General features: G+C 40.3%; 1 protein-coding gene across 1 annotated transcript; it reads right to left on the bottom strand.

Annotated features, from left to right (window-relative positions):
- Positions 1-6,420: 6,420 nt before the first annotated feature.
- Positions 6,421-23,560, bottom strand: LOC311007601 (apolipoprotein B-100-like). Its single transcript, XM_084000847.1, has 29 exons — positions 23,500-23,560; positions 21,930-22,138; positions 21,815-21,844; positions 21,458-21,570; positions 21,209-21,354; positions 20,974-21,121; positions 20,685-20,837; positions 19,600-19,724; positions 19,394-19,479; positions 18,861-19,305; positions 18,632-18,746; positions 18,405-18,551; positions 18,100-18,311; positions 17,781-17,976; positions 17,514-17,693; positions 17,196-17,399; positions 16,924-17,091; positions 16,621-16,826; positions 16,220-16,402; positions 16,012-16,142; positions 15,694-15,904; positions 15,436-15,608; positions 15,003-15,163; positions 14,811-14,920; positions 14,348-14,721; positions 8,179-14,181; positions 7,985-8,096; positions 7,636-7,822; positions 6,421-7,555 (listed from the first exon to the last, which is right to left on the bottom strand). The coding sequence occupies exons 2-29, from the start codon at positions 21,982-21,984 to the stop codon at positions 6,572-6,574; spliced, it is 11,358 nt and encodes a 3,785-aa protein (XP_083856973.1). The 5' UTR covers positions 21,985-22,138; positions 23,500-23,560; the 3' UTR covers positions 6,421-6,571.
- Between the last annotated feature and the right edge of the window lie 1,735 nt (positions 23,561-25,295).

Genomic DNA, 25,295 nt, shown 5'->3' with positions numbered 1-25,295 from the left:
ACCTGCTGAAACGTGAGCACAAGCATCACTTTATTAAGAATTTATCAAATCAATATAGTTCAATAGGTTACACATGGTCATTACTGGTCCTCAAAACTGTTGTGAATGTTATGCAGGCTTAAATCTGGGCCTTTTAAAAAATATAAAAGGGATGGAAAATGATAATGTTGGACATGTGATGTGATAATATTAGTGGGTAAAAGACAGTAAACAAACATGGGACACAAAAAATAAATGCAAATGTAAAAATATAAGCAAAACATGGGATAAATTAAGGGGAAGTAATGAAGTTTGTACATAAATAAGCAGATAATTTAAAAAGGTTAATCTGATTTATCTGATGCAAAGTTGAAGGCATCCCACAGTCAGTGAGGCGTGTGTTTGTGCCTTGCATGTTGTCTCTGTCTGGTCTACGGACTTTTACCGGATTAGTTGGAACCAGACCAATCATTGCTTTTAGGGCACTCAGCAAATTCAACTCACCTCTATAATCGCAGTGATACAGGGTCCTTGATGCAGACGGTGTCATAACTACTGGACTTGGTACAAACTGAGATAAGATGCCTCCACTGAAACACAGAGAACAGCACAGACAAAGATAAAAAGAAAAAGAAAAAGAAAACACTCATCACATTTTCAAATTACCCTGTATAAAAAAAAATTAAATAAAATTAATTTATTAACATTAAAGAAATAAATAAAGAATATAGAATAATATAACTAAAGCTGCTGAGTAAATTAGGTTATAATTCAGTGCTGCTGATGCTGCTCCATGAAACTTTTGACTTTAACGCAGACGCCAGTGTATTAGGTACACCTAGCTAAAATGAATGAAGTGCAGACAAAATGTTAGAAACACCTCTGAGTCTCGACTAGGGTTGCAACAAATGATTTTCATTAATGAGTTTTCTGATTGTTTACACAAATTGACCTTCCACAACCTGAGGGGATGAATTCACATTGCTTGTGTTTTCAATGAAAATTCATTTGTTAAAAAAATATATTGAAACGCCTCACATACTACTCCATATTTTTTGTAATTGGAGCAAATAAAAATCAGTTTGCCCTAAAAGAAAAATGAGTTAACACTCAACCAATTATTAAAATATTCGTCAGTCCTGTATGGCTAGAGATGAGAGAGATGTGCTCATGTTCATGTTCAGACTTGGGACAGGAAACGGGGCAGCAAGAAGGTTATGGGATAAATCCCCTGGGGCCTTTCTCTCCAAGTGGTGCTCACTGCAGAGCCATTGGGCGGGGTTGGACCAGGTCCAGCTCCATACTGCACATCCACAATAATAAAGAGGATTGTCCTAATTAAAGACCGGGTAAACCAAGAATAAATATGTGTTTTAAGTTTATAATACCACAGGAAAACATATTATTAACCACTCCATCAAATTTGAAGGACTAAAAAAGTTGTTAAGTATATAAAATTCTGCATCAAACTTGTCAATAAATGAGCAGTTTTTTCTGCCTCAGGGCGGTGGGGGTGTGTCCGCTGCAGGCAAAGAAACCACGCCCCATGGCAGGAGAGCTAGGCTTCACTGAACGTCTCTGATACACAATCTAAAAATGTACACGTTGACATGAAATAAAGACGGGAAAGTGACCTCAAACACACACGGCCACTGTCCACACACCCGAGCCCTCAGCATTGACACAGCTGATAAACCTTCAGGAAATATTTCACTCTTGGTGTCCAAAACAGTCAGCAGCAGCAGTCATCCAGCTCCAACAGGTTATAATAATCTACCATGCTGTTCCCATTTACATCTTGTTCCTGGTCAGCGTATTTCATCCATTTGCATTGTGTGGGGAAAAAAAATCAGTTTTTAGCTAGCTTTAGCTGTCCTGCCAGGAGAGGCCGACACAAGTACCAGAAACACTTACGGCTGTTGCCGCCGCTAAAAACTTTCCCTTTTTTTTCACACAATGCAAATGGATGAAATGCGCTGATCGCGAGGAAGGAGCTGTAAACGGGAATAATGTGGGTGGATTAACCGGTAAGAAAAATTTCCTAGAGGTTTGACCAGCTGTGTGTCTACTGGGATGTGTGATGGACTGAGACCGAGGCAGAGTTTTTTTTGTTTTTTTTTAAGGTAAAGTTACAGTCTGCAGTTTTGTTCGTTGCAGTTCGTAAACAAAACATTCAAACGGCCCCTCCTCTCGGTTAAGCTGTGTAGCCTCCTGCCCCAGACAACAACAGCTGTTACGGTCCTGACATAAACGAAATAGTGAAGCGCTGGAGCCGTGGGCCGATAGCCGACCGTCACCAACACCGGAGCCTCGGTGTCATGTTGTTATGCCGTTGTGGTGAACTGGGAAGACGGTGTTAGCGGCGGATGCTAACCGCTACCGCTAGCCGAAGTTAGCCTCGAGCTAGCTCACTTCAACAGCCCTAGTATTTGTTACCAGTCGAGGCTTTAGTTGTCAGTGATGGTCGGGAATCGGTCCGCGGCTCCAGCGCTTCAGTCAGACTGTATAGAGTGCCGAAGCGGAAGCAGCCCCATGGGTCCTCAAATCGAAAAAAGTCTCCATACGAATGAATGGGAGTCCAAGTTTTATTTCGTGATCCGTTTGAATTGTGCCATGACAAAAAAAATATGTCCTCAACCTGTTTAAAACATCACGTTTCATGCCGAGAAATCAGCAGTTTATCGTAAAACGGCAACAGAAGAATGTATTTTGTGTGACGACGCTCTGCGGACTACAAATCTGGTGTCCCACAAAAAATACGTCACCAACTGACACGGGAAAGGGCGGCATTTGGTGTGTGACGTCACCTACGCGACCTGTAGTCTTTCTGGTTATGGACTCTTCGGAATTTTATTTTACAATAGTTTTACAACAAACGGCTGATTTCTCGGCATGAAATGTGATGTTTTAAACAGGTAGAGGACATATTTTTTTGTCATGGCACAATTCAAACGGATCACGAAATAAAACTTGTGATGGAGACTTTTTTCGAATTGAGGACCCATGGGGCTGCTTCCGCTTCGGCACTCTATTTCTTTTATCTGCGGCCCTGACTGCTGCTGCTGAGAGAGAGAGAGAGGGAGAGACGTGCTAGCACTCAGCAGCATCAGAGACAGCTATTAGCAGCCTTGAGCACTACTCGTCAGGGCAGGCAGTGCCTCCCTCGGCTGTCAGGAATAATTAAATTTTTTTTTTTTTTTTTTATTTCAGATAACTTTACCACAGGTTTAAATGTGCCAGCATTTGGTGATTTTCATAGTCTAATAAACGTGACTGAACTGAGTTTACCTCCACTTGCCGTCTCGTTGTATTTCAGAGGTGAGGCACAGAGCTGCTCCGCCTCTTCGCCTCTTCGCCCATACGGGTGTGTGGCGCATGCGCAGTTTGTTCCCCCCATAGACTTACATGCATGTACGCCAAGGGAGGCAGAGGCTACGCTGCCTCATTGCGTAACTCTACTGAGCGGCACGTACGTTCACGTTGCTTTCGTGAATTGTCAACAAACAGACGGCCCCCTCGGTTTTTGTGTCCAGCAGTTTAGCGGCTAATTCAACTTCTGTGTTCAACTGCAGTGATGGATAACATAACTGTACCGGAGTAGAGAGGCTCAACAACTTCATGAGCTTCATTTGGGGAATAAACGGCAGCTTTTACCTGACGGGAGACCAACGCCTGAGCTACGGTAACGTTAGCTAACAGTTAGCAAGTTTTACGCATGGATGTACTTTCTCTCTCTCTGTCCCTCTCTTTCTTACACACGCACGCACGCACGCACGCACGCACACACACACACACACACACACACACACACACACACACACACACACACACACACACACACACACACACACACACACACACACACACACACACACACACACACACACAGCCCAGGTTGTCTGTCATAACTGTTGTAAACCTTGTAATAATAGCTTGAGTGTGGATTAATTTGTTGTGTGAGTGGTGGTCCAATAACGTGATCCTGTTATTGATGAGTTGGGTTTTAATAACAGCTGATAACTGGCATGGATGGGAAGGTGTTGCACATAGGCTATGTGCAAACCATTGTGCAAAACCTGTTTGTTGTGACTTTTTGCGTGATAAGCTGATTTAAATGTGCTCTAAATGTTTTATGTTTTTTACCTTCCTGCAATGCAAATTTCCCTTTGGGGACAATAGAGTTGAAGTTTGAAGTTTGTATGGCTGATCTTCCGTGTGCCTGTGTGGATGAGTGGAGGCTGTTTGGCCAGGCAGGTGACAGACGATAGATAGATAGATAGATAGATAGATAGATAGATAGATAGATAGATAGATAGATAGATAGAGAATACTTTATTTAGGCTATGTCTGCTGTGTGTGTAACGTGAAGGATCCTCCTCGGTGTGTCTGCTTCATTCCCTGTAATGTCTGGCAAAGCAGATCATTCAGGGAACGAATAACTGAGAAAAAGCCTGACGCCAAACTTGCTGCAGCCATGCTCAAGGATTCCTATATGCTGTGCTTCAGCTTGCCTTGCTCAATCAATTATTTGTTCTCATTTCATTTGCATAGGTGCTTCTTGACATTACGTATTAGTGAGTAATGCAATATTGTTATGTGCTTGGTGTCAGGGGATGCAACAGTTTGAGTTGAAATGTCCCCAAATGAGCAACAGGCAAGCGAGCTTCAGACGAGCATCATTATGGTTTCTTTGCACTGGCTCAATCAGAAGTTGAGCAGTAGGCTATTTGCCAGAGCTCAGTTAGTTAGTTCATGTTGTTCCACATCAGTTGATAAACAACTGTGGCTGGTGGAAGACCTGGCATAAGTTTGTGTGTCTGTCTGTTGACAAACAGCACAAAGTCTTTGTGGATAATTATTAATTGATAAACTTTAATCAGTTGACCTGGCTTACAGTGATCAGTCTGCCAACTTTTATCATGCATATTGGGGCTGACAGTTTACTGTAGTGCCTGACACAATGACAGTAGTGCAGGGAAGATTGTTTACTGTCCAATACTATACCTGTTCTCCCTGACATGTTTGAATAATTGAATTCAGTGGTTCTCCCAACATTTATGTGAAACTAGTTTGACAGATTTTGACAACTAGTTCAACAATTTTGTATGTAATGACTCAAGCAATGAAATGAGGACTAGCCTATTAGTTTTATAGGGAAGTTAATGACTGACATGACATAAGCAAATAATAATGTTATAAAACAGCAGAGAATTGTAGGCTATATAATATAATAATTATAAATCTGAGGAATGTACCAGCAACTGAGAACAACTTTAATTCATTACTCAATATTTCATATGAATGACCTGCAGTTGCTGTAATATGATGTTATGTGTTAACAAATATTTATGTGAAGAAAAAAAGGATATAAACTATTTGTATAGAGTGTATGGACAACTTACTGCAAATGTTATTTTATTGCTGTATTTGTTTAAGTGCAGATGGCAGAAAGTGCTGCCCTATATCTCACTCACTGGTATCTTCCAGTATCTTCAGGAACTACTTGATAACATGTTCCTGAACTGTTAAGAAAAGACAATCATATATCAAAGGTTACAGTTTCTGACAATGTGCCTCTAGGTTCAGATAGAGGTCCAGCTGTATCAGGCCTGCCCAGTCTTGTTTTAATATTTACTTGGACTATGTTGAAGGAGTCAAAACCTTTTGGTGCCAGCTTTAGCCACATTCATCTGGAATAAATCTGTCATTCAAACTCCTTTGGAAACTGGTGATTGGGCTCAGGATTTTTCAGAATAACATGTTTTCCACTATGGAAAACCAACCGTTATTCCAGATCATTCATCCCATCTGCTATCAGACTCTTAAATCTGGACACAAGCTTGTGAATTTTTTTTTTTAATTTTTTTTAATTTTTTTTTTTTTTTTTACAATTGATTGTGTACTATTTATATATTATCTATTATGCTGTCTACCACACCGGGGACCAGATATATTCATTAATTTGTGTGCTCATGATTCACCAACATGTCCATTCAATCACATTCAGTTCAGTCATAGCAGCAGCATTTTAGTTTACAGAGGTTTTCAAGTGACACCCTCTGGTTGCTAGATGGCATTGCATATGATTTGTTTGATGGTCAGAAAAGCAGCTTGACAAAGGAAAACAAAACAACCTCAAATATGGGCCCCCATGGGCTGCCAGAACAGTTTATTTCACTGATAATATAAGAAACATAAGTGTACACAATGCTTCTAAAAGATAATCCCTCATTTGGTGCTATCTAACAGGTCCAGGAACACCCTTACAGTAGGTGTTTGGTTGGGTTGCAATCTGGTGATTGCAAAGACCTTATCATATGATTCACATTATAGGAGTGGCTTTTAGGAAAATAAAAGACTTATGCACAACACTATTCAGGAAATGGTAGATTTTATTTTACACCATCAACAAGCATACAGAAAAATACAGTAATTTGCTGCTGTTTAATGTAAAACTATTACATTCATGCACTATTTTTCAACAAAACAAGTTTTTTTGTTGTTGTTTTTTTGCAATTCTTTTTCCTAAAGTTGAACAACTTCTTCATAAGATAGTCTAGTTCAGCTATTCAGTTTTCTGGTGAAGGTGGACTCAAAAACTGATCTCAAGCTTTGTACCTTTAACTTTTACATAAGACCTGTACTGAGCAGGAGCCTGCTGCAGATAGTCAGTAACAGTGGATCTGAATTCATTCACTTTAAATCTGAAAATATCCAGAATGTAGTTAATTATGTTATTTAAAGACTCAATGTCCACACTTGTTTTTGCATACTCGGTCATTGCTTTAACTAAGTTTATGTATTTATCATAGACAGTCTCCATGCAGAGAGCAAATGGATAGTCCCATAGATATGATTTTAGGTGGTGGTCAACAAAGTACTGAGCTTTGTCAACTAATAATTTCAGGGTGTCACCCAGTTTTTCAAGGAGCATGTCAAAATTCTCCAGATGATTCAAAAAATCCACAATGGGATTAGACATAGTATTCATGCTGTTCCTAATCTGGTCTCTTAATTTGGCTATAGCCATGACATCACCAACAGGCATTGTGACCTGAATTTGACTGACCATGCCAAGCATGAAATTTAAAGTGTATTCTACATTAATGACCAACAGCTGCAAGGCATTCTTAAGCATAGAAGTTATGCTGCTCATTGTATAATTGAGCATCTCAAGGAGAGTGGTCATATGATCAGATCCAGGCAATCTGACCTGAGTTTCTCTTAGAAACTTAATGGCTGCATCCAAGAAAATTTGTATAGTTTTCTGGTACTGAACAACAGTTTTCCTAAAGAGCGCAGATGTCGGTGTAAGATAACTATCAATGTATTCAATGTCATGGGCCTTCTCAACATAGAAAATTATAATATTCTTGAATTGAGCAGCATGGCTGAACAGTTGATATTTCTCAGCAAAGCTAGACAAACAAGAGGTGATGGCAGGAATTTTTTCGTTTAGTCCTTGGAGCATGATGTTTGGGGCATCCATGTTAATGGACATCTTCAAATTCATTTTATTAGCATCCTTGGCAGAAGCTCTGACAGTGAAAATATCCACATCGTTCCCAGGATCAGACTGTTTGGAAAAACAAAAAATTAGTTATTTCATATTTGATCATTGTAATTGTAAACGCAATGGCAACATCAGATCCTTACAGCATAGCGACCATAAAGCCGGGCGTTCATCTGTGATGGGGTCCTGCCGTGAAGCTGAAGACCCAGGAGGCCAGCAGATGGAACAGAAATTGTTGCACTGATTCCATCCTTGCGGACAGCATAACGCAAGTTCAGATCAGTGAAGGCAGGGCTGGTTATGTCCATATTTAGTGTCAGACGTGAGTCGCTGTAGAGACAAGCAAGAATATGTTACTCATCTGTTGTAAAGATGGCAACTTTACACGGTTAGCAACATGTCTGATCATTGCTAATGTGTTTTTTCTTGAAATGTGAGTAAAGTGGGAGTGATATGTAGGTAATAGATTACAATGGTTAAAAAAAGTGTTACCTTGGTGTATGGGAGAGAATGTTCTGAATATCCACAGCCAGATCCTCATGGGTGAAAACCACCTTCCCAGTGAGGCTTAAGCCACCATGTTCAAAGTTAACAGCAATGGAAGCTATTGAAGCACAATGGTGTTAGTTAAATCTGTTAATGATGCTATTATTTAAAATACAAAACTGTATGCTAGAAAAACTTACAGTCCAGGTCATATTCCAAGAAGACAATGACAGAGGTGGCAGCCGACTTGAAGGTGACTTTGAAAACAGGAATGTTGCCCTCTATTTCTGCTGCGAGGTTTGTGGTGTACAGTGGGCTGACAAACTTGGCATTTGTAGACATCTTTTTCTTGGCAGTTGTAACTTCTGCAACAGTTTTCTCAAAGATAGCAAATTCCCCCAGGCTGCTTGGCTGAGAGATATTGACCTCAATATCAGCCGTCAAAGAAGACATTAGTGCAAAGTCAATGGTTACCTTGGTGACGTGTTTCCCATTGGTGTTTAAATTGAACAGGTTTGCTTCATTGTTTCCTGTATAATCCAGTATTGCATACACACGTCTCAGGGAGGCTTCAACAGCAAGATTCTCATTTACATCTATGTTAATGACTTTGTTGGTGCCGTGGTTAAGTTTTGCATCCGCAATAATCTTGGAGGTGGAGCGCAGGCCATCATTATTTAGGTACTGATTCATCTCATTATCAAGGACTCCAAAAAGTAAATAGTCCTCAAGCACTGTGCTATCTATGTTTGCTCTGGTGGATGACTCCATGGAAATGTACTCAAAGGTTCCCTCTAGCCTCAGACTGTGGTCAGCCTCAGCCTTTCCAACAGCCTTGATTATTGGGATATTGAAATCAGTCTTCATCTTCAAGGTGGAGGCAACATTTGCTTTGGTTATGGCATCTGCAACCAAATGTTGATTTGTCTCCAGACTGAGTACAGGCAGGTCAATCTTTGCAATAGTAGCCACAGAGACCGCAGGTTCAAATGCTGAAGTACTCAAAAGAGTGATGGCGCTGTCATGAGTGATTTGAATATAATGATTTTCAAGGGACAGGGAATTGGCCAATTTGATTCCTCTCTTGGTGGTCAGGCTGGTGGTGCCATCGAGTTTGGATTTTAGACTCTCAAACTCAGAGGCTGTGGTAGCCTCCAGACGGAACACAAGATCATCCTCACAATACAGTCCAGCATGGACATTCAAATTGCTAATGGCAGACTTCAAGGACAGCTCTGTGATCAGGTCACTTACAGAGGGAATCTGCATCAGACCCATCATATCAACAAGTGGCGCAGTCTGACTTTTCTGGTAAACAATTTTAGCATCTACATCAACAGTCTGCTTAGTGGTAGTTAAAATGTTTTTCAGCCCACTTAGGTCATACAGGTTCACCTCACTAATAGCTGGGATACGGAAGTCAATAAATGGAATATCAATCTCAGGAGTGCTGATGGGCCTAGTCAGGAAATCAAGGTCTGCTGCTCCTTCTACAGCAGATAAAAATGCAATCTCCCTCTCATTATTCTCTCCAGTGAAGTTCCAGAACAATTTGTTATGATTAAGACGGGCCAAAGCCACAGTGTTGATATGTTGTTTGTCAGGCATGAAGGTGGCAGAGTAATCATTCTGCAGATCAATTTTAGCTGTAAGCGCAGCATTAAAATTGAACTTGGTGTTTCCTTTATTTTGAAAACTTAACACAGCCTCTCTGGGGCAGATAACAACATCAATCTCGTTGTGTAAGACTCCATTGATAGTACCTATTAGATCTGAGTTGTGGGTTGCCTTCAACTCAAGCCTCATGTCATTCAGATTGGCATTTACTGACCCCACTAAGAGGCTGTTTTTGATTGTGAGGCCTTCTACCTCAGAACGCACATCAAATTTGAAATGGTTGAAAATGACAGAGTCAGCACTCAGGGTCTGTCTAATCTTCAAAAGGAATGAATCTGTGTTAGCATTGAAGTTCATCTTGAATGTTCTTGGATTCAGTGTGACTTCCAGATCACTTTCGTGGGTAATTTCATGTGTGTTGAACATGGTTGTACCCTGGTTTCCAACAGTTATTGTGATAGACGTACCTTCCTGACGGGCCACACATTTTTGTGTCATGGATGTCTGACTGGTGAGGTCAATCATGGGTAGGTTTAACAAATGTTCATAGGAAGTGTCAAAAGTTGTCGATAAACCGCCCTTTGTTGCAAGATTAACTTCATTTAAAAACTCAGCATTGTAAAGTGCTGTGTTTGCCTTCATTGTGGTCTTGGCTGAGACTTGGGCTGAGTCTGAAAATGTAGCAGATGCATTGTGGTCCACTGTGAGAAAATTATGAGTGAACTTAATGGTCTCAAATGCAACCAGATGATAGTCCATGGGAACAGCAATACGAGCAGTGGAATCCAGGTTGAAGTTAAGGTTTTGATATTTGAGTGATGTCCCTTGGGAAGTCAGAAAAGCTGTCATTTGTGGAGTCTCATCTGTGTCAAGAGAGGTTTGGACCTCAGCAGCATTCCTGATGGAGTTGATGGGCGTGTTGACTTTTATCTCACAGCTGAGTTTACCAAAGGCTGGAATCCTGATCTCACTAGGAATGACTTGCAGTTTTTGTGTTGGCAGTTCGAAAGTCTTAACAAGTTTCTCCTCTGGAAATTGCGGCAGAGTGGGAAAGGAGAGCTCACTTACAGTAATCACAGGAAGTGAAAATTCAGGTACGGAAGGAAAGTATTTCATACTCAGGTCTCCAAACAAAGCACCTATATCAAATATCCCCATCTCAAAGTTGAGAATGAAATCAATCAAGTCAATGATTCTCTGCTTCATGTCATCAGTTGAGATGATTGTAGCTTCCACTGTATAGAAGCCCAAGACAGTGAATTCAGGGATGTCCATCTGTGTTGGTATTTCAAACTGTTCAAACGTATCCAAGCTGAACGTCATGGGAGGCACAGCAAGATCACTGAAAGGGATGATGAAGGATGGCATGGTCAACTGAACCATTTTCAGCTCAGCAATGAGCCCAGAAATGATCTGCTTAATCTCGCTGGTGAATTTTTGTTCTCGTGCCATCTTCGTTAAGATGTCAGACATAATGGAGAACATATTAGTGATGAAGGACATGGCACTAATGGAGTACTGTTTCACTAATGCCACATAAAACTCAATCAAAAATTTGAGATCCATATCCATGATTTCCTCTTTTATAAATTCAACAGATCTCTTAAGGTTATCCAGCACAGCCTCATCAAAGATGTCCTGTACAAATGATACAATTTCTGCAATTCTAATTTCTCTCAGGTTTTCCATTTGGTCTCTTATGGAGGATAAGACAAGATTGACAAAGTCTCCTATTGCCTCAAGTTTCTGTGGGATTTCAAGGGTCCTGATCAGTTCATTCAGGTAAGATGTGTACTTAATAATAATTTGATTGGCATAGTCCACAAAGTCATTGTATTTCAGTGAGTACACTGTTTCAATGTACGTATTCAGCTGCTGAATGATATGCTTGACCTCAGTTGATTTCAAGTAGTTGATAGCTCCCTGGAAAAACTGCATGAATTTGGCTGGTATATCTGTGTCTTTTATAATCTTGATCACAGCGGTAACACTTTCCTCAAATCTGAACTGCTTGATGAGCTCCACAGCCTTTTCCAGGACAGCTTGAATCTTTTTCTCAGCCTCAAACTTCACAATCATCTCTCTTATTTTGGTATAGAATTTGTTGAGTTTACCTAGGATGTCAAAGTCCTGTATAATTTTCCTGATATAATCTGTTATATCACTGAGAATCTCTGTAGAAATTTTACTAGCTAATTCGTCAAAAAGAGGAGTGATATATAGGATGTAACTCTTCAGCTCAGCAGCAAATGTTTGCATGTCAAATGTCTCAATTATCTGTTTCATATCTCCCACGAATGTCTGTACTTTTGTCTTGATTTCATACTTGGCATCAATGTCGCACAGGAATGCAAAGCTGCTGCCTTTCATTTTTTCAAAGTCAATCGACTGGACCATCTCTCTCATGGTGTCAATTAAGTATATAACCATAGCCTTAATGTCATATTCCTCATTAATGGCATTCAGCAGTAGCTGGATATTCTGAATGAAGGATTCAGGGAGGGTGCTGCTATAAATAATCTCCCTCATTTTACCAGCACACTGTTGGATGTAAATACAGAGATCAGCCAGCAATTTTCCAACAGAAATCTCCAGGTTTTTCAAAGAGGCCTCGACATCTGCCATGGAGATGGCATATTCTTGGATAAAATCATTGAAAAACTGCTTCAGTTGGTTTATCTTGGTTTCTGTATTAATTTGAGAAATAAAGTCACTTGTGTGCTGAAGAAGAGTCTCAAGTTTAACTGTTATCTGCTCGTTGTTGATGTAGTCTTCCAGTGCCTCTGCAATATGCACAACAAAGCCCTTGATGCTTTCCAAAAAGGCAGGCAAGTCTTTAATTAAGGGGATCTGAATTATATGACTGTCTGTGTTCTTGTCATACTTAAGGAAACCAGAGATAGTGAATTCCTGCTCATCTGATGCTGAATATGATTCTAAGTATTTTGGATCTGATTTAGTGAGGATAGTGCCAGAAAACTCAATCCCAGTACTCTCAGCATTATTGTAAATACTCATGTCCTGATTGAAGGTACTAAATGTATCATAATCTATTAGAGATTTAATTGTAGAGCTAATCTTCTGCTCTTGGAGTAAAAGAAGAGTGTCCACCTTGTTGTGAAATCTCGTCCGGTAAGGACCATCTCGGGTAGATGTTCTGAATTCATTTGAGCTAACAAAAGCTAAGGGTTGTGCTTTAAGGAGAAACTTGTCATATACTTCGATGAGTTCCATGACATCACCATTGAAGATGGCATCAAGATTGAAATCAAAAGGAACAATGCTGCAGCGGATTGTGTGATCAAAGCGCACTTTCTGTGAGTTGAAACGGCTGTCGGTGGTAATTTTGGCAGCAAGACCAATGACTTCAAGCTCAGTATTGTGGTTCATGTGAGTTCCAAGGAGTTTTCCAGTGGTGCTGCACTTTGCATTAGCAGTCATATCGACATAAATGAGCTGGTAGGTGTGTTTGATCTCTTCCTCGCCATAGATGGCTTTCAGGCTTCCTGTCAAGTCCATCTTGTAAAGCTCTGCCTGCAGCGTAGCCTCATTAATGAAGTTGGCAGCCAGTAGTTTCAAGTTGTTATTAACATTTGCAGAAGCAGTGTAAGGTTTCAGGTCCAAACTGATGTCATGAGTATATGTAACATACTCACTTGCTGTGGCTTCAGCCTTTGAATTAAAGTCAAGGCCAGAGAGAGTAATGGTAAGGGTGTTAACATTGTCCAACTTGTTGTCATGCATTGCTGCCTTATTGGTAATGGATAAGGTGGCCCCTGAAGTGTCAAGCCCAGCATTGAAAGTGTTTTCTAGGGACAGTGGGCTCTGCAGGGTGGTTGTTCCACTTGTGGTCAACCCATCCTTGTTCATTCTCAGAGTAGCCTTGTGATTAGCCTCATTGTCAAGAAGCTTCATGGAGGCATCACTGTTTACAGCCAGACCACTGGCATCAAGAGAGGCAGTCAGCAGAGAGTAAACACGGTTTTCAGAGTGGTCTGTGTTTGTCTCCATCCTAATGACAAGTTCACCAGCACCAGCAGAGGCTTCAGCCTGGTTGCGGATCTTCATGCCAAGAGCAAGGGCATTTGCATCACATTTTAGTAACAGTTTGCTGTCTTTGAAGTGAAGTTCAACAACGTGTGTCAAGACATCTTCAAAGGCAATGGTGTTGGACACAAGTGAGAATTCACCATTGGCAAGGGATGCTGCAATTGTGTTCTGGCCTCTAACAATTGTGGAGTCAAACTTAACATTAGAGTCAATCTTTGCCTCTGGCCTGAGTGGGAAGATGGTAAATGACTGTTTTGAAACCGTCTTGCCATACATGGGTCCAGCCTTGAACATTCCCTCAAGATTGTTATCACCAGAGATTTCTTGAGTATTTATTCCAGCCGTACCTGTGTGCTCCATGGCAACGTTGATGCCAAATGGACTTGTGGCTTCAATCTTGCTGTTTGATTTCAAATTGATTTTGTTGGTGATGGTTACCTCCTCAATGATACTAACACTGCCCTCAATAAATTTATGAGCCAAAGAGCTTTTCAAATGGGCCTTGATGTAATCTGTGATGGACAGCATTCCTGAACCTGAATAAAACAAGTAGAATAAAAAAGAAGAACAGTGATGAATAGTGCAACTAATATCACAGGAATGAATAACAGAATTTTAACTGTGATTCAAAGAAAACCTGTAGGTGTAACATTTAGGGTTTGGATTGGCAATACAAGAAATTAATTAATCATTCTGAAATACCTTGCATCTTCATTGACAGGATGTCAAGTGGAGAGGTCCCTTTCACGTCAAACTTAGCAGAGTAGCTTGGAGTTTCCACAACATCTTTGCCAGCAACCACCGAGGCCTCCAGGTCATATATGTTACTGCTCATCTGAGTTGAAATTTCAGCTTTGCCAAAAAGAGGAACAGACAGAGTAAGGCTCTCAGGGAAAACAAGGTCTGGGATAGGAATCTCCATAGAGACGATCTCCAGTCCAAACTGGGGCAGAGACACGCTAGGTGTTGTCAAAGCTGGTGGGAAGTTTAACTCCTCTATTGACTTTCCTCCAAGAGGGAGAGGGATAGCAATGGTGAAGCGCTCATTGTTGAAGTAGTAAACAGCTTTGGCCTCACTGTTAAAAAGTCAAAAGTAAAATGCATTAATGCTTTGGGAAAACACTCAGATAGTTTAAATGTTTATTATGGATTTTGTCACACTTACGTATTCAAGAACAGTCTCTCTGGCAAGGAAGTCTCAGGCATATCAGGTACTCTGAAGTTCTGAATGTATGGGAAATCAGTGCCATATTCTTCCATGTAGTTGTTTGCTGCCTACAAGAAGACAAGCATGTGTTTTAATCAGGCTTCTTTTAACAAACTAAATCTGAACTGTTAGAAAGTCCAAAACTGATACCTCCACAAATTTGTTGAAGATGTGACGGACTTTCATGTCAGCCTCCCCAACCTGCATGTCAAGAAGTTCATTGCCATATTTCTGGAATACTTCAGTGTTTGGCAGGATTGTGGTCTCGGTGTTTACATCAGACTTGAGCTCAACCTCAATCTTGTCAGAATCTACAACAGGAGACATCATATTTACTTATGTACTCTAAACACAATGAAAGGTTTCTTTTTTCAAGTGAAATAGAACATCAGGCTAATTATTCTCTCTTTAATTGCTCACTCAAATGTCACACAGTACCAGCCACGTGTGATTTTGGGCGACATATACTCATAGTTTCTTATCAAGTTATCATTTGAGATGTGACTCGGATTTGTATCTGTCTAAGAAGCGACAGAAAATAAATTGTCATGTACAATTCTGAAAAAAAGATCAAACATATTACCATATTTCATTGCAATTTTCTGCTCAGAGGTTGCGTCCATGAACTTGATTTCACTCTTCAGCTCCATTTCCAATTCTTCATCACGCTTCATGTTAGCTGTGACAGTGGCATCAGCATTAATTGATGGGAAAAGAAGCTGGACTTGGACCATACCCTCCCTCATGGCCTTCAGACTAAAAGATGCAACAAGTTGGTATTATCTCAGTGATGAGGGTGACATTAATGCCATTTCACAAGAATTAATGGTTGATTTCTTACTTAGCACGGCCAACCAGGGAGAGCTGAGGGATGTTCTTGTTTATAAAGTCCAGAGAGATGGAGTGGGTTCCTTTGCCCTTGGTGTTTCCATCGACAACACCCAGTCTGAGGCCAGCCTCCACATCATAGTCAGGGATCTGGATGTCAGCTGTGATGACATTCTTCCTCCTGTTATATTTCATGATTGCCCTGGCTTCAGTGGCGTCAGCTCCTGTTATTGATCAACCAAAAGATTCAGCTTAAACAACTCCACTGAAATGGTTTGTTTCCAATTTGTGGTTTTCAATAAGATCCAGACGGATTTTTCATGTACAATACCTTCAGCCCTCAAAGTGAACTTCACAGAATCAACCTTGTGCCGGCCCTCTTCTCCCTCCCGGAGGAGCTCATAGGCAACAGTGGCTGTGTACTCAGTGACTTCACCAGTAGGATGGAGCTCCACAGCAAATCTAATAAGATAATATTCTTGGTCAAATTAGTTCATCTGGGACTGTTATTTGTCTGTGGTTTAGAAATTCACACTCACTTGCTGTCTCCAGTGAAGGGAAAGTAGGGAGCTGTCTCTTGAGAGAAAGCATCAGTGTACTGCAGGGCTGTACAATATTTCATTCCAGCGAAGACAGGAGTGCACTCATTGACATCAACTTTGTCCATCACGAAAGGGGGAATGGTCCTCATCTCTGATCCAGTTACTGCCACCAAAGTGTTTCTAAATTTTGAACAAAACAATGTTAAAATCTGACTTTGATCTCTTTCATCTAAATGTGGAAAGGTTAATCACACAGATAAAAACAAACTGTTTCCTTGTCAAATAACATTGCCTACTTTGCATATTATGTCAGCTTGTTCAACAGCTGCATTGCAACCAGATGTCCAAACAACCCCCTGCTTTCATGAAATCAGAAAATTCTATTAGGCTTCGCTTACGTCATTTTGATGAGCTTTGTAGGCCTCGTTGGTGCAGGGATGGTCAGCTTCACATTGTCATGTCCCATGGAGATCTTGGCATTGAGCCCACTCTCATGGAAAATGTTGGTGTGCATCTCCAGTCCAGAATTTACATATTCAGGGATGTGGGAACCAATTTGAGTTACAAACTCAATGCCAGCGGAGGGCATGAAGGTAACATCACTCTGTTTAGAAACATTGGAGAAATGTGAATAGTTGTGTTGATGCTGTGAAACAGAAAAATGTACTGTATTGTATTTCAACACATCCATGTATAATTACCATGTCACGAGCAAACTTGAGTCCACCTTTGATACCAGGGGTGAAAGTACCAGACAGGGCAATCCTCAGAGGGACACCAGTTACGGTAGGCAGGAAGAATTCATTATCCATGAAGATGTAGTGAGCAAAGATTGTGTTGTCAGTATTAGTCATCAAGGCCTTCATTAGCTGTGGCAGAAAACAACACAAATACACAGATGTAACTCAAGATTATAAACAAGAAATTACTAAATCATTCTAAATTTGTAAAGAAAACAAATGGATTTACTTACATCAGTGGGAAACATCTTGAACATTCTGTCAATCATGGTGCCAGCTGAAAGGGCCATCTCCGCCATTTCATTGGTCCTCAAATACCCCAGCTCATTTCCCAGAAGTCTCAGATAAATCATCGTCTCAGGAGACTGTGCAGCATTCAATTCCCTCACCAGTTTGTTGACGTTGTGTCCAATCTGCCTCATCAGGTTCTGGGATGCCTTTACATATTGATGCCCATACATTATTATTTAATTCATTGTCATCTGTAAACATCCTGTCACATAATTCCAAATTATATATAATGGACATATGCAATGCATTTCTCTGAATACCTGTCTCTTCATCCTGTCCTTCTTCATAGCAGGCATGATATTCTGCAGGATCTCATCGACTTTAAGTGGCATGTTATCAGAGACAAAGTACATTGTCTTCAGGGCAGTGTCAGGGAAGAAGCCATTCTCTCCAAACAGGGCCTCAACAGTTGGTTCAAATCCTTTTCCCTCCATACCAATCTGTAAAGGATAGAATTTTCAATGGTCACAATTTCTATAAAAGCTATCTCAAAGCACAATTTGGATCGAATATATCTGAACATTTACCTCCATCATGTCAATTTCATAGCCAAATGCTTTCAGAGTCATTTCAAGCATGAGTTCCTTGGGCAGATAGCTGGTACCCTCAAAGATCATGTTGCCCTCTACAGATCCAACCTTGTAGTTGCGTGAAAACTTGGTGGGGTCCATGACTGACCCAATCTCATTCCCCTGCAGAGCATCATTGATCCTCTGTCTCAAACTGGGAATTAAGGAAAAATAGTACAGTAAAAACAAATGGTGCTCAAATGAGATTACAGAGTAAGCGCATTAGGTGAAACAACAAATTAAAACAATATTTAAGCTATATCAGATGTTTGCTTACTCTTTGGTCTCAGGCTCCTTTGAGGACAAAATGTTAGTAATGTGAGAGATGACAAAGCTCTTGACTTGTTCGTCCTGCTCACTGGTCAAGGCATCAGCCAGCTGAGCCAGTTCACGTGGCTGGGGGTCCTTCATAAGTACCAGATAGGCAGCAATACGCTTTTGCATGGGGCTGGTGGTGTCCAAAAGCACTTGCATGAGAACATCTCTGCTCTGTGATCAAACAAGATCAATAAAATCAGTATCAGTAACTTAAGACATAATGACTCAAATAAGATATCAAACAAATGAAACAGTCTGACTTGCCTCTTCAGGAACTGTGATCAGCCTGTACACTTGGATGGCAGCCTGCTGCACTTCCGGGGAAGCTGCAGGTTGGTTTACACACTGCATCACAGCAGATCTGAGTGCAGGACTAGCAGATACCACAGCTGGAGCCATGTTTCCCATGACCTAGAATGTCAAAGAGCGCTTAAATAGTGTACTTGTGTCAGGAGCTATTTAATGTTTTATCAGTAGGGAAATATACCCACTCTCAATGCCATGAAGGTGCTTTCCTTGTCGCCAGAACAATCACCCAATTTAGCAGCCATGAATGCAGCCACAGAATGAATCTCAGGGATCACCTTTCCTTCAGCTTTGTAAAACCTGTAGAAGATAAAATTAGAAAAAAAAACAAAGCATGTGTGCATATGTGACTTTCCACAAAACACCAATAAAATTCAATTTTATGTTGAATGAAGTGTGGTTAATTTCACTCACCTCTTAACAACATTGCTCAGGGCATACATGATGGGCTTGCTGGACTTATATTTGGTCATCTCAAGCATGTCATTTATGAGGAGGGCAGAGGGATTAGACATGAGCCCCAAAGCAAAAACAGCAGCATCAACCTCAAGTAAAGGTCTATCTGAGGTCCTGAGGATCTGCATGATGGCACTGCTGCACTCAGGGGTTCCACACTGGGCCAGAACCTGGTAGGTCAGAGCAGGGGACGCAGCGATAGCCTCAGGAATGGCAGGACTCAGGGTCTCAGCCTTCATTCCACGGACCATGGTGACAAGCTTGTGGAAGAGGTGAGCCCTCCTCTCTCCCTCAGTTTCGGGAAGATTGGCCAGTTCCCTCAGGAGGTTCAGAGCTGCATCTGCATCCTGGACAACACTTTTGTCCTCAACAGTCTCCATGTGAAGACCCATAACAGTGTTACCTATATGACACACAAGAAAACAATGGGAACATCCAGTTGGTTTTTGAAAAATTAGCTAAGAGTAATAACGGAATGGAGGAAGGCTTACTGTGGTCAAAAATTCTGTCATTGTGAGGAGAGACCTGAACCAGAGTCAGTTTTTGCTTTCCAACATTGGTAACTCCATATGTACTTCTGTGAAAAGGCGACACAAGGTTAGTACTGTAGAAACCTTACGTAATCCATATTGGACCATTGCATACATGTATTAGAGCATAATAGAGCATTTTATGGAGTACACCAGGACAGACTTACTTGTGTGAGAAGGGAATGAGGATGTGGTTCTCAGTGCAGGACCCAGAGGTCATGTGTTTCTTCTCATTGTCAAACTTGTAGTTGCAGGTCTGAGAGCTTCTGATCAGCTGAGCAAGAGGGTAGTGCTGAAAAACAAAGAATCCAGCTAACCTCCAAGACTCTTGTCTAGTGATTTTGACAACCTTTTCTAAGGATGCTGTGGTTTGTTTTGTCACTACACTGCAAAGAGATTACATGTGATTAGTACAGTGCTGTAAATAACTCTGTCAAAGAGGTTGTTTTACAGTAACTTAAAGCAGAAGTGAGTGATATATTTGTGTTAATATAAGTCTTAAATAGTTATATCTTCCGACAGCAATCACTTACATAGAGTGTTTGGACTGAAACACGGGTCTCTCAGTCACTCTGCTCTGCTCTGAGCCGAAGAGAAAACATTTATCGTATCCTACAGTTTTTATCCAATGAGGAGAGAGAACGGCATGCAGGGCTGTGTGTGCAGTAGGGCTGTCAGTTTTTAGAAAAATGAGGTTCGAACGATTATTGAATGACCCGTAATTCGTTCGGATATATTCGAATATTACACCCCACAAAAAGTGACAGCCCTAGTGTGCAGCCAAGGAACGCCGTGAATGTGGTGACGTAGCGACGAGGACTGTTATGGTGCGTTCAAGGAAACTCGTATTTTTCCGACCGTGAAGTGGTACCAGCTCGATCTGGTACGAGTTCACCGGTCGGAAGTTACGAGTGGCCGTTATAGTGACTTTCACCGGTAAAACAGGTCGGAAAAACACGAGTGGGTTGCCTGGAACGCTACAAAGTCGTAAGTTGTGACTTGAAGCTGTAATTTACGATTTCAAAAGCCTGCCTGGAACGCAGCATTAGCGAAAACGACCGGATCACTCACTTCTGCTTTAAAGAGATGGTTCTATCACATCAATATTTGGCTTTGGTGGAAGCACAAGGCCTACTGCATCTCATTCTAGATTTTGTTGGATTTTGAGCCTGAGAAGTTGGAAGATCACTTTGTTAGGGTAAATGTCACCTGTCAAAATTAGACCCTGCCATGTGTTTCTTGGAGTTCTTACCATGCCAGAGATAAGCGCCAAGGGGCTGGTGTGATCTCTCACTGGGACAAATTTGTCACACCTGGACAGATCCCTCGTAAGGCTTATGTCAGTTGCAGTATCGCCTCTAATGTTCATGAAGTTATCGGTCCTGCACATGCCGTGGATAGTTGGCTATAATGAGTGTGAACAAAGATAGATAACATGTCATTGAATGTGTTTTCTTTTCTCTTTTAAATGAGGAACTGTGAAATGTTTTAAATACAAAAATGTTAGGTCTCCATTTTAGGCTTATAAGTAAAATACTTACCATATTCTTGTTTTTATCTTTTTCCTCCAAAGGTACAGCCAGGGCAGAGATGATACCCCTCTTGAAGTTTAGGATGGTTGTTGTCTCACCATCCTCAGGGTAAAGTTTCACATTGTACACACCATCAACCACAACCTTCAGAGGAAACCTAAAGGACAATGTGAGAATTTTGACATTAGTTTTTTCAGCAAATGTATTTGGTTGGTTGACCATGAGCACTGTTGATCAAATGTACCTCTCCATTTCAGCAGCAAAGATGTCAGAGCTGGCAGCAGGCCTGAACACAGGGTTGCCCTCTGTGTCCACGTCCACCACTTCACTCAGCCTGCAGCTAGTGGCGCGGATGATGAAACTACATGTCTGAGGTACTTCAATTTCAACCTGTTTAAAAATATTATTTTAGTCCTTCCCCACAGGAAACAATGTATATAAGAGAAAGTAGATAAGTTAAGAATTTTAGCTTTTATATCATAGTCATATGTACCTTGCAAGTGGCTTTAGGTCCATTACCGAGATGGGAAGCACCTTTGATAGCATTTAAGGACTCAGCTTCGTACAAGTATTCATACTTGTGGTAGGGTCTGTACCTTTGGTTTACTTTTAGAGAAGATATTGATTTGGAATTAGTTGTGTTACAAAACAACGCATTGCAATAACAATTTAACTGTAATAAAGCTACCAAAGAAGTATGAATCACAGTTTGGGGTATACATAATATATGTGTTTTATATGTGTGCTAGCACCAAAGTGCAATGTATTAAAGATTCTGTCAGTTCCTTTGACAGTTTCAATGGAAATATACTTCACATATATAAATTAGACGACAACATACTGAACTTACAGAGGCAGGACGCATGCACCTCTTGGATGTCTGTAAAATAAGTCACATGTAAATTAGATTGATAACTTTTTTGAAAGCAACAAGATGGAAATAATGAATGGAAATAAATACTTACAACTCAAGGTAAGTGTAACAAGAAACAGGGAAAGGCATAACGCTGAGTCTCCCATGATGGGCTCTGCAACTCTCTCTGTTGAGCACCTTTGGTGAGTCCTCAGATGAGACTGCTCCACAAACTCTACATAGGGCTTTTATACCAAAGGTGTTCCACTTGAAGAGGACGTTGGAAGTACATGCAGTATTGGTGGGACTCCAAAGTCCAGTCTATTTGTGTGTGTGGAAGGACAAAGGCAAACAGTTTCATAAAGCTTTCCACAGAAATGTAAAGCCAAATAATCAGTGTTCTTGAATACAGTCAGTCCTAAAATTATCCATCTGCTTAAGTCAAAAGTGCACTTGTACAACCATATCTCCTTTAACTAAGTCATGCACAGACATTTATTTTCTATCACTCATGTGAGATACTTTATAATTCAAAATTATGAATGTTGTTAAGAGTTTGAGTGTTAAATCAACAGATAAATGATAAAAAAAAACCGCATTCCCAACAGTTTTCGTTGGTATATGAGGTGCATAAGTTTAAGTAGCACCCATTACATAATCCATACTGTTAAAATGCTAATATAGGAGCAGAATTCAGAAACTTGGGTTGTGCACTCTAGCTATTGATAAGGAGTTGTAACACTGGACCTTAACAGGTCGTTATCAAGCATCTTGTCAAAGGAGCATTGGACTACAGTCTCTATTCGCTGTGTAGACAACCTCTTGCACACATGAATTTATCTTTTACATTCTCCGAACTGATTATGTCCTTTGGATAAAATGGCATTATAACAGACTTAAGGCCATTAAAAAGTTAAACTCATCTTGAAGCATGTCTTCTACCACACACACACAGGATGTCATGGCAGAGCAGTCAAATAAAACAAATATTACCCAAGTTTGCATGAACTGTGCTCATATAGATCTGTGAACACAACCTAAAGTAAACAGTGAAAACTTCATCAGCAACCCGTTCAACCCTGCAGAAACGTGAACATGCTGAGTGAGAACCAGCTAATAATAATAAAAAGTTTTGAAAATCTCTCTCATGGACAAATTGTGACCTACACATTCACCATGCTATTCCAGACATTTGAAATCATTCTGCCCAGCAGCTGTGTCTGGAATGTAGTTCCGGCTATACATTTGCCTTGAAAAACAACCCCTTCTTGTAATGTTACATATTTTTTTTATAGCGTGGTGCTGTGCAGGTCACAACTTGTCCACGAGAGCGTTTTGGAGTTGTTGGATGTGTATTTGATGAGTTTTGAGGGACAGGGGACCTGTATCTTTCACCTCCATTGTGTTCGTTGAACAGCTTGCGTCTCTGCCCCGCAGGTCTTGAAACAACATGCACCGATAATTAAAGGTAATGAACCTACCGCTATGACTATAGGGAGGGTGAAAATCGTTGTCAGCTTTCTTTGATCTGTGTGGTGTTGTTTGGTTTGGAGGTGTCCATTACATATGCAATATGACCCTATTCATATTTCTCTTATTTATCTGATTGTATTTAATATGAAGTTGGTAATGCTTTGCCATAATATAATGAAATGCACTTGGGAAGATTTTATTCCACTTACCATTGTATCATATTTGTTTCAGTTGAGTGCTCTGCCGTGACGTCCCGTGTGTTTGTGTGTGCAGCGCTGTCACACACACACAATATTGTAGATGAGCCAACAGATGAGATGCTGCAACTAGCGCGAACAGAGTGGCACCACTGTCTGTCATCATCAGGTACTAAATCCAAAATACTGCCTCACACAGACCGAGACAATGTTGTGGGCCTCCACTGTCTTCTCCACTGGAGCTGGGGCTTTTGCAAATCATGTAATGTAATGTAATGTAAATGTATAATTTCTCAGTTTAAACCACTATATTGCACCAAATAATTCATTTATCTCAATTTTCTACCCTCTACCCTGAAAGAACATTTACACTTACGGTAAATTCAGATACTGTGTACAGTGCTGGGACTAGATGATATCAGTCTTCCAGCAAGACAATATTAATTCAAATTCAAGAGCAGAGCTATTGCCTGGAAAGAGAGACAGCAGTTCTTACACTAAAATCATACCTGTTGATACAATTTAGTCTAACATCATGTACATGTAATTAAAACAAAATTAACTTTTTGTATGAAAACGCCTGGCTAGTGTTTCAGGTTATCACAGTTCCCTTGAGTGCATCTACAAAAAATAATGGAGTGTACTGGCTTACTGAAGGCCAAGTTTAGGGAGAGTTATTTATTGAAAAGTAAATTTAAGTTGTGTAGGATAGGACAGTTCTGTACCACACTGTAAGTTGTAGATTAATTTCAGTTTCTCTGCTGTTTTAGTGAAGGAAGCATTGGAGGTCAACAAGAAAAGATTATTAATACCTGGTACACATTTGATGTAAACATGTACAGTTAGGGAAATGCCAGTAGTCCATCTTAGTGGCTTATGACAATGATAATTAGCTTTTAGCTGTTGGGTAGCCAAATTAGTTTTGTGTGTGTGTACGCTAGGTGTATACAATGTGCATTACATGTAATTCTTTTTTTTCTTTTTTAAATACTCTTTTGAAGTTATTTACCATGTCTGTCAACAAGATACCTTTCACCTGCAGCTGCAAATTTAAAGTGTGCTTGTTGATTGCCAAGTCAATGCAAAACAGACAAACATTAGATTAAAAAAGTAAAGGCCTGCTGGGTGAACAAGAACGTAAACATAAACATACAATGAAACAGCAAACTGGTCAACCTTGCAAACTCTCAATTATTAAAAAAATAAAAAATAAAGTCTGTGAGATTCATGCACTGTAACACTATGATACAATCTCTTGTGTAGTTTGATTTAAAATGTTGTTATTATTCATTATTCATATTATTCATTTTTAATAAATTATATATATTTTTTCTACATCAAGGCTATGAGTTGAGCGACTGCTTTTTTCTTCCTTCACTGTTATTATTCATATGAAATTTGAATGAGAAATTCAAAACAATTGAACTACTACTAATAGTTACACTATTTAGAAATAGCTTATTTTCCCACTGTGTGTGTGTGTGTGTGTGTGTGTGTGTGTGTGTGTGTGTGTGTGTGTGTGTGTGTGTGTGTGTGTGTGTGTGTGTGTGTGTGTGTGTGTGTGTGTGTGTGTGTGTGTGTGTGTGTCTTATTTCTAAAGCCTGGAAAAGAAGACAGGAGAATTTGTTTAACTAATTTCTGATGATTTCCCTTGAACCTTGGCATTGTTTTCCTTTGCTTTTTTCGGATAATGGTTTTGAACCCCTGTTTGTTTTCTTATTTCTTTGATGTGTTGATGATGTGCTCTGGTCCCGGTTTGTTTTCTTGGTGTCATATAATCCCATTCATTCATTCATTCATTCATTCAT

This window comes from Trachurus trachurus, assembly GCF_905171665.1.
Source record: "Trachurus trachurus genome assembly, chromosome: 24".
Taxonomy (NCBI): Eukaryota; Metazoa; Chordata; class Actinopteri; order Carangiformes; family Carangidae; genus Trachurus; species Trachurus trachurus.
The sequence above is the reverse complement of the archived record's forward strand: the minus strand, read 5'-3'. Positions and strand labels throughout refer to the sequence as shown.

Bases quoted from the DNA above. Each gene is read 5' to 3' on its own strand.
- LOC311007601 (XM_084000847.1), bottom strand. From the start codon at position 21,984: ATGGGAGACTCAGCGTTATGCCTTTCCCTGTTTCTTGTTACACTTACC. The intron at 21,845-21,929 runs GTAAGTATTTAT...CTTATTTTACAG, and splicing joins TGTTACACTTACCTTGAGTT to ACATCCAAGAGGTGCATGCG. The intron at 17,694-17,780 runs GTAAATGTTCAG...TATCCTTTACAG, and splicing joins ATGAAATTGACATGATGGAG to ATTGGTATGGAGGGAAAAGG.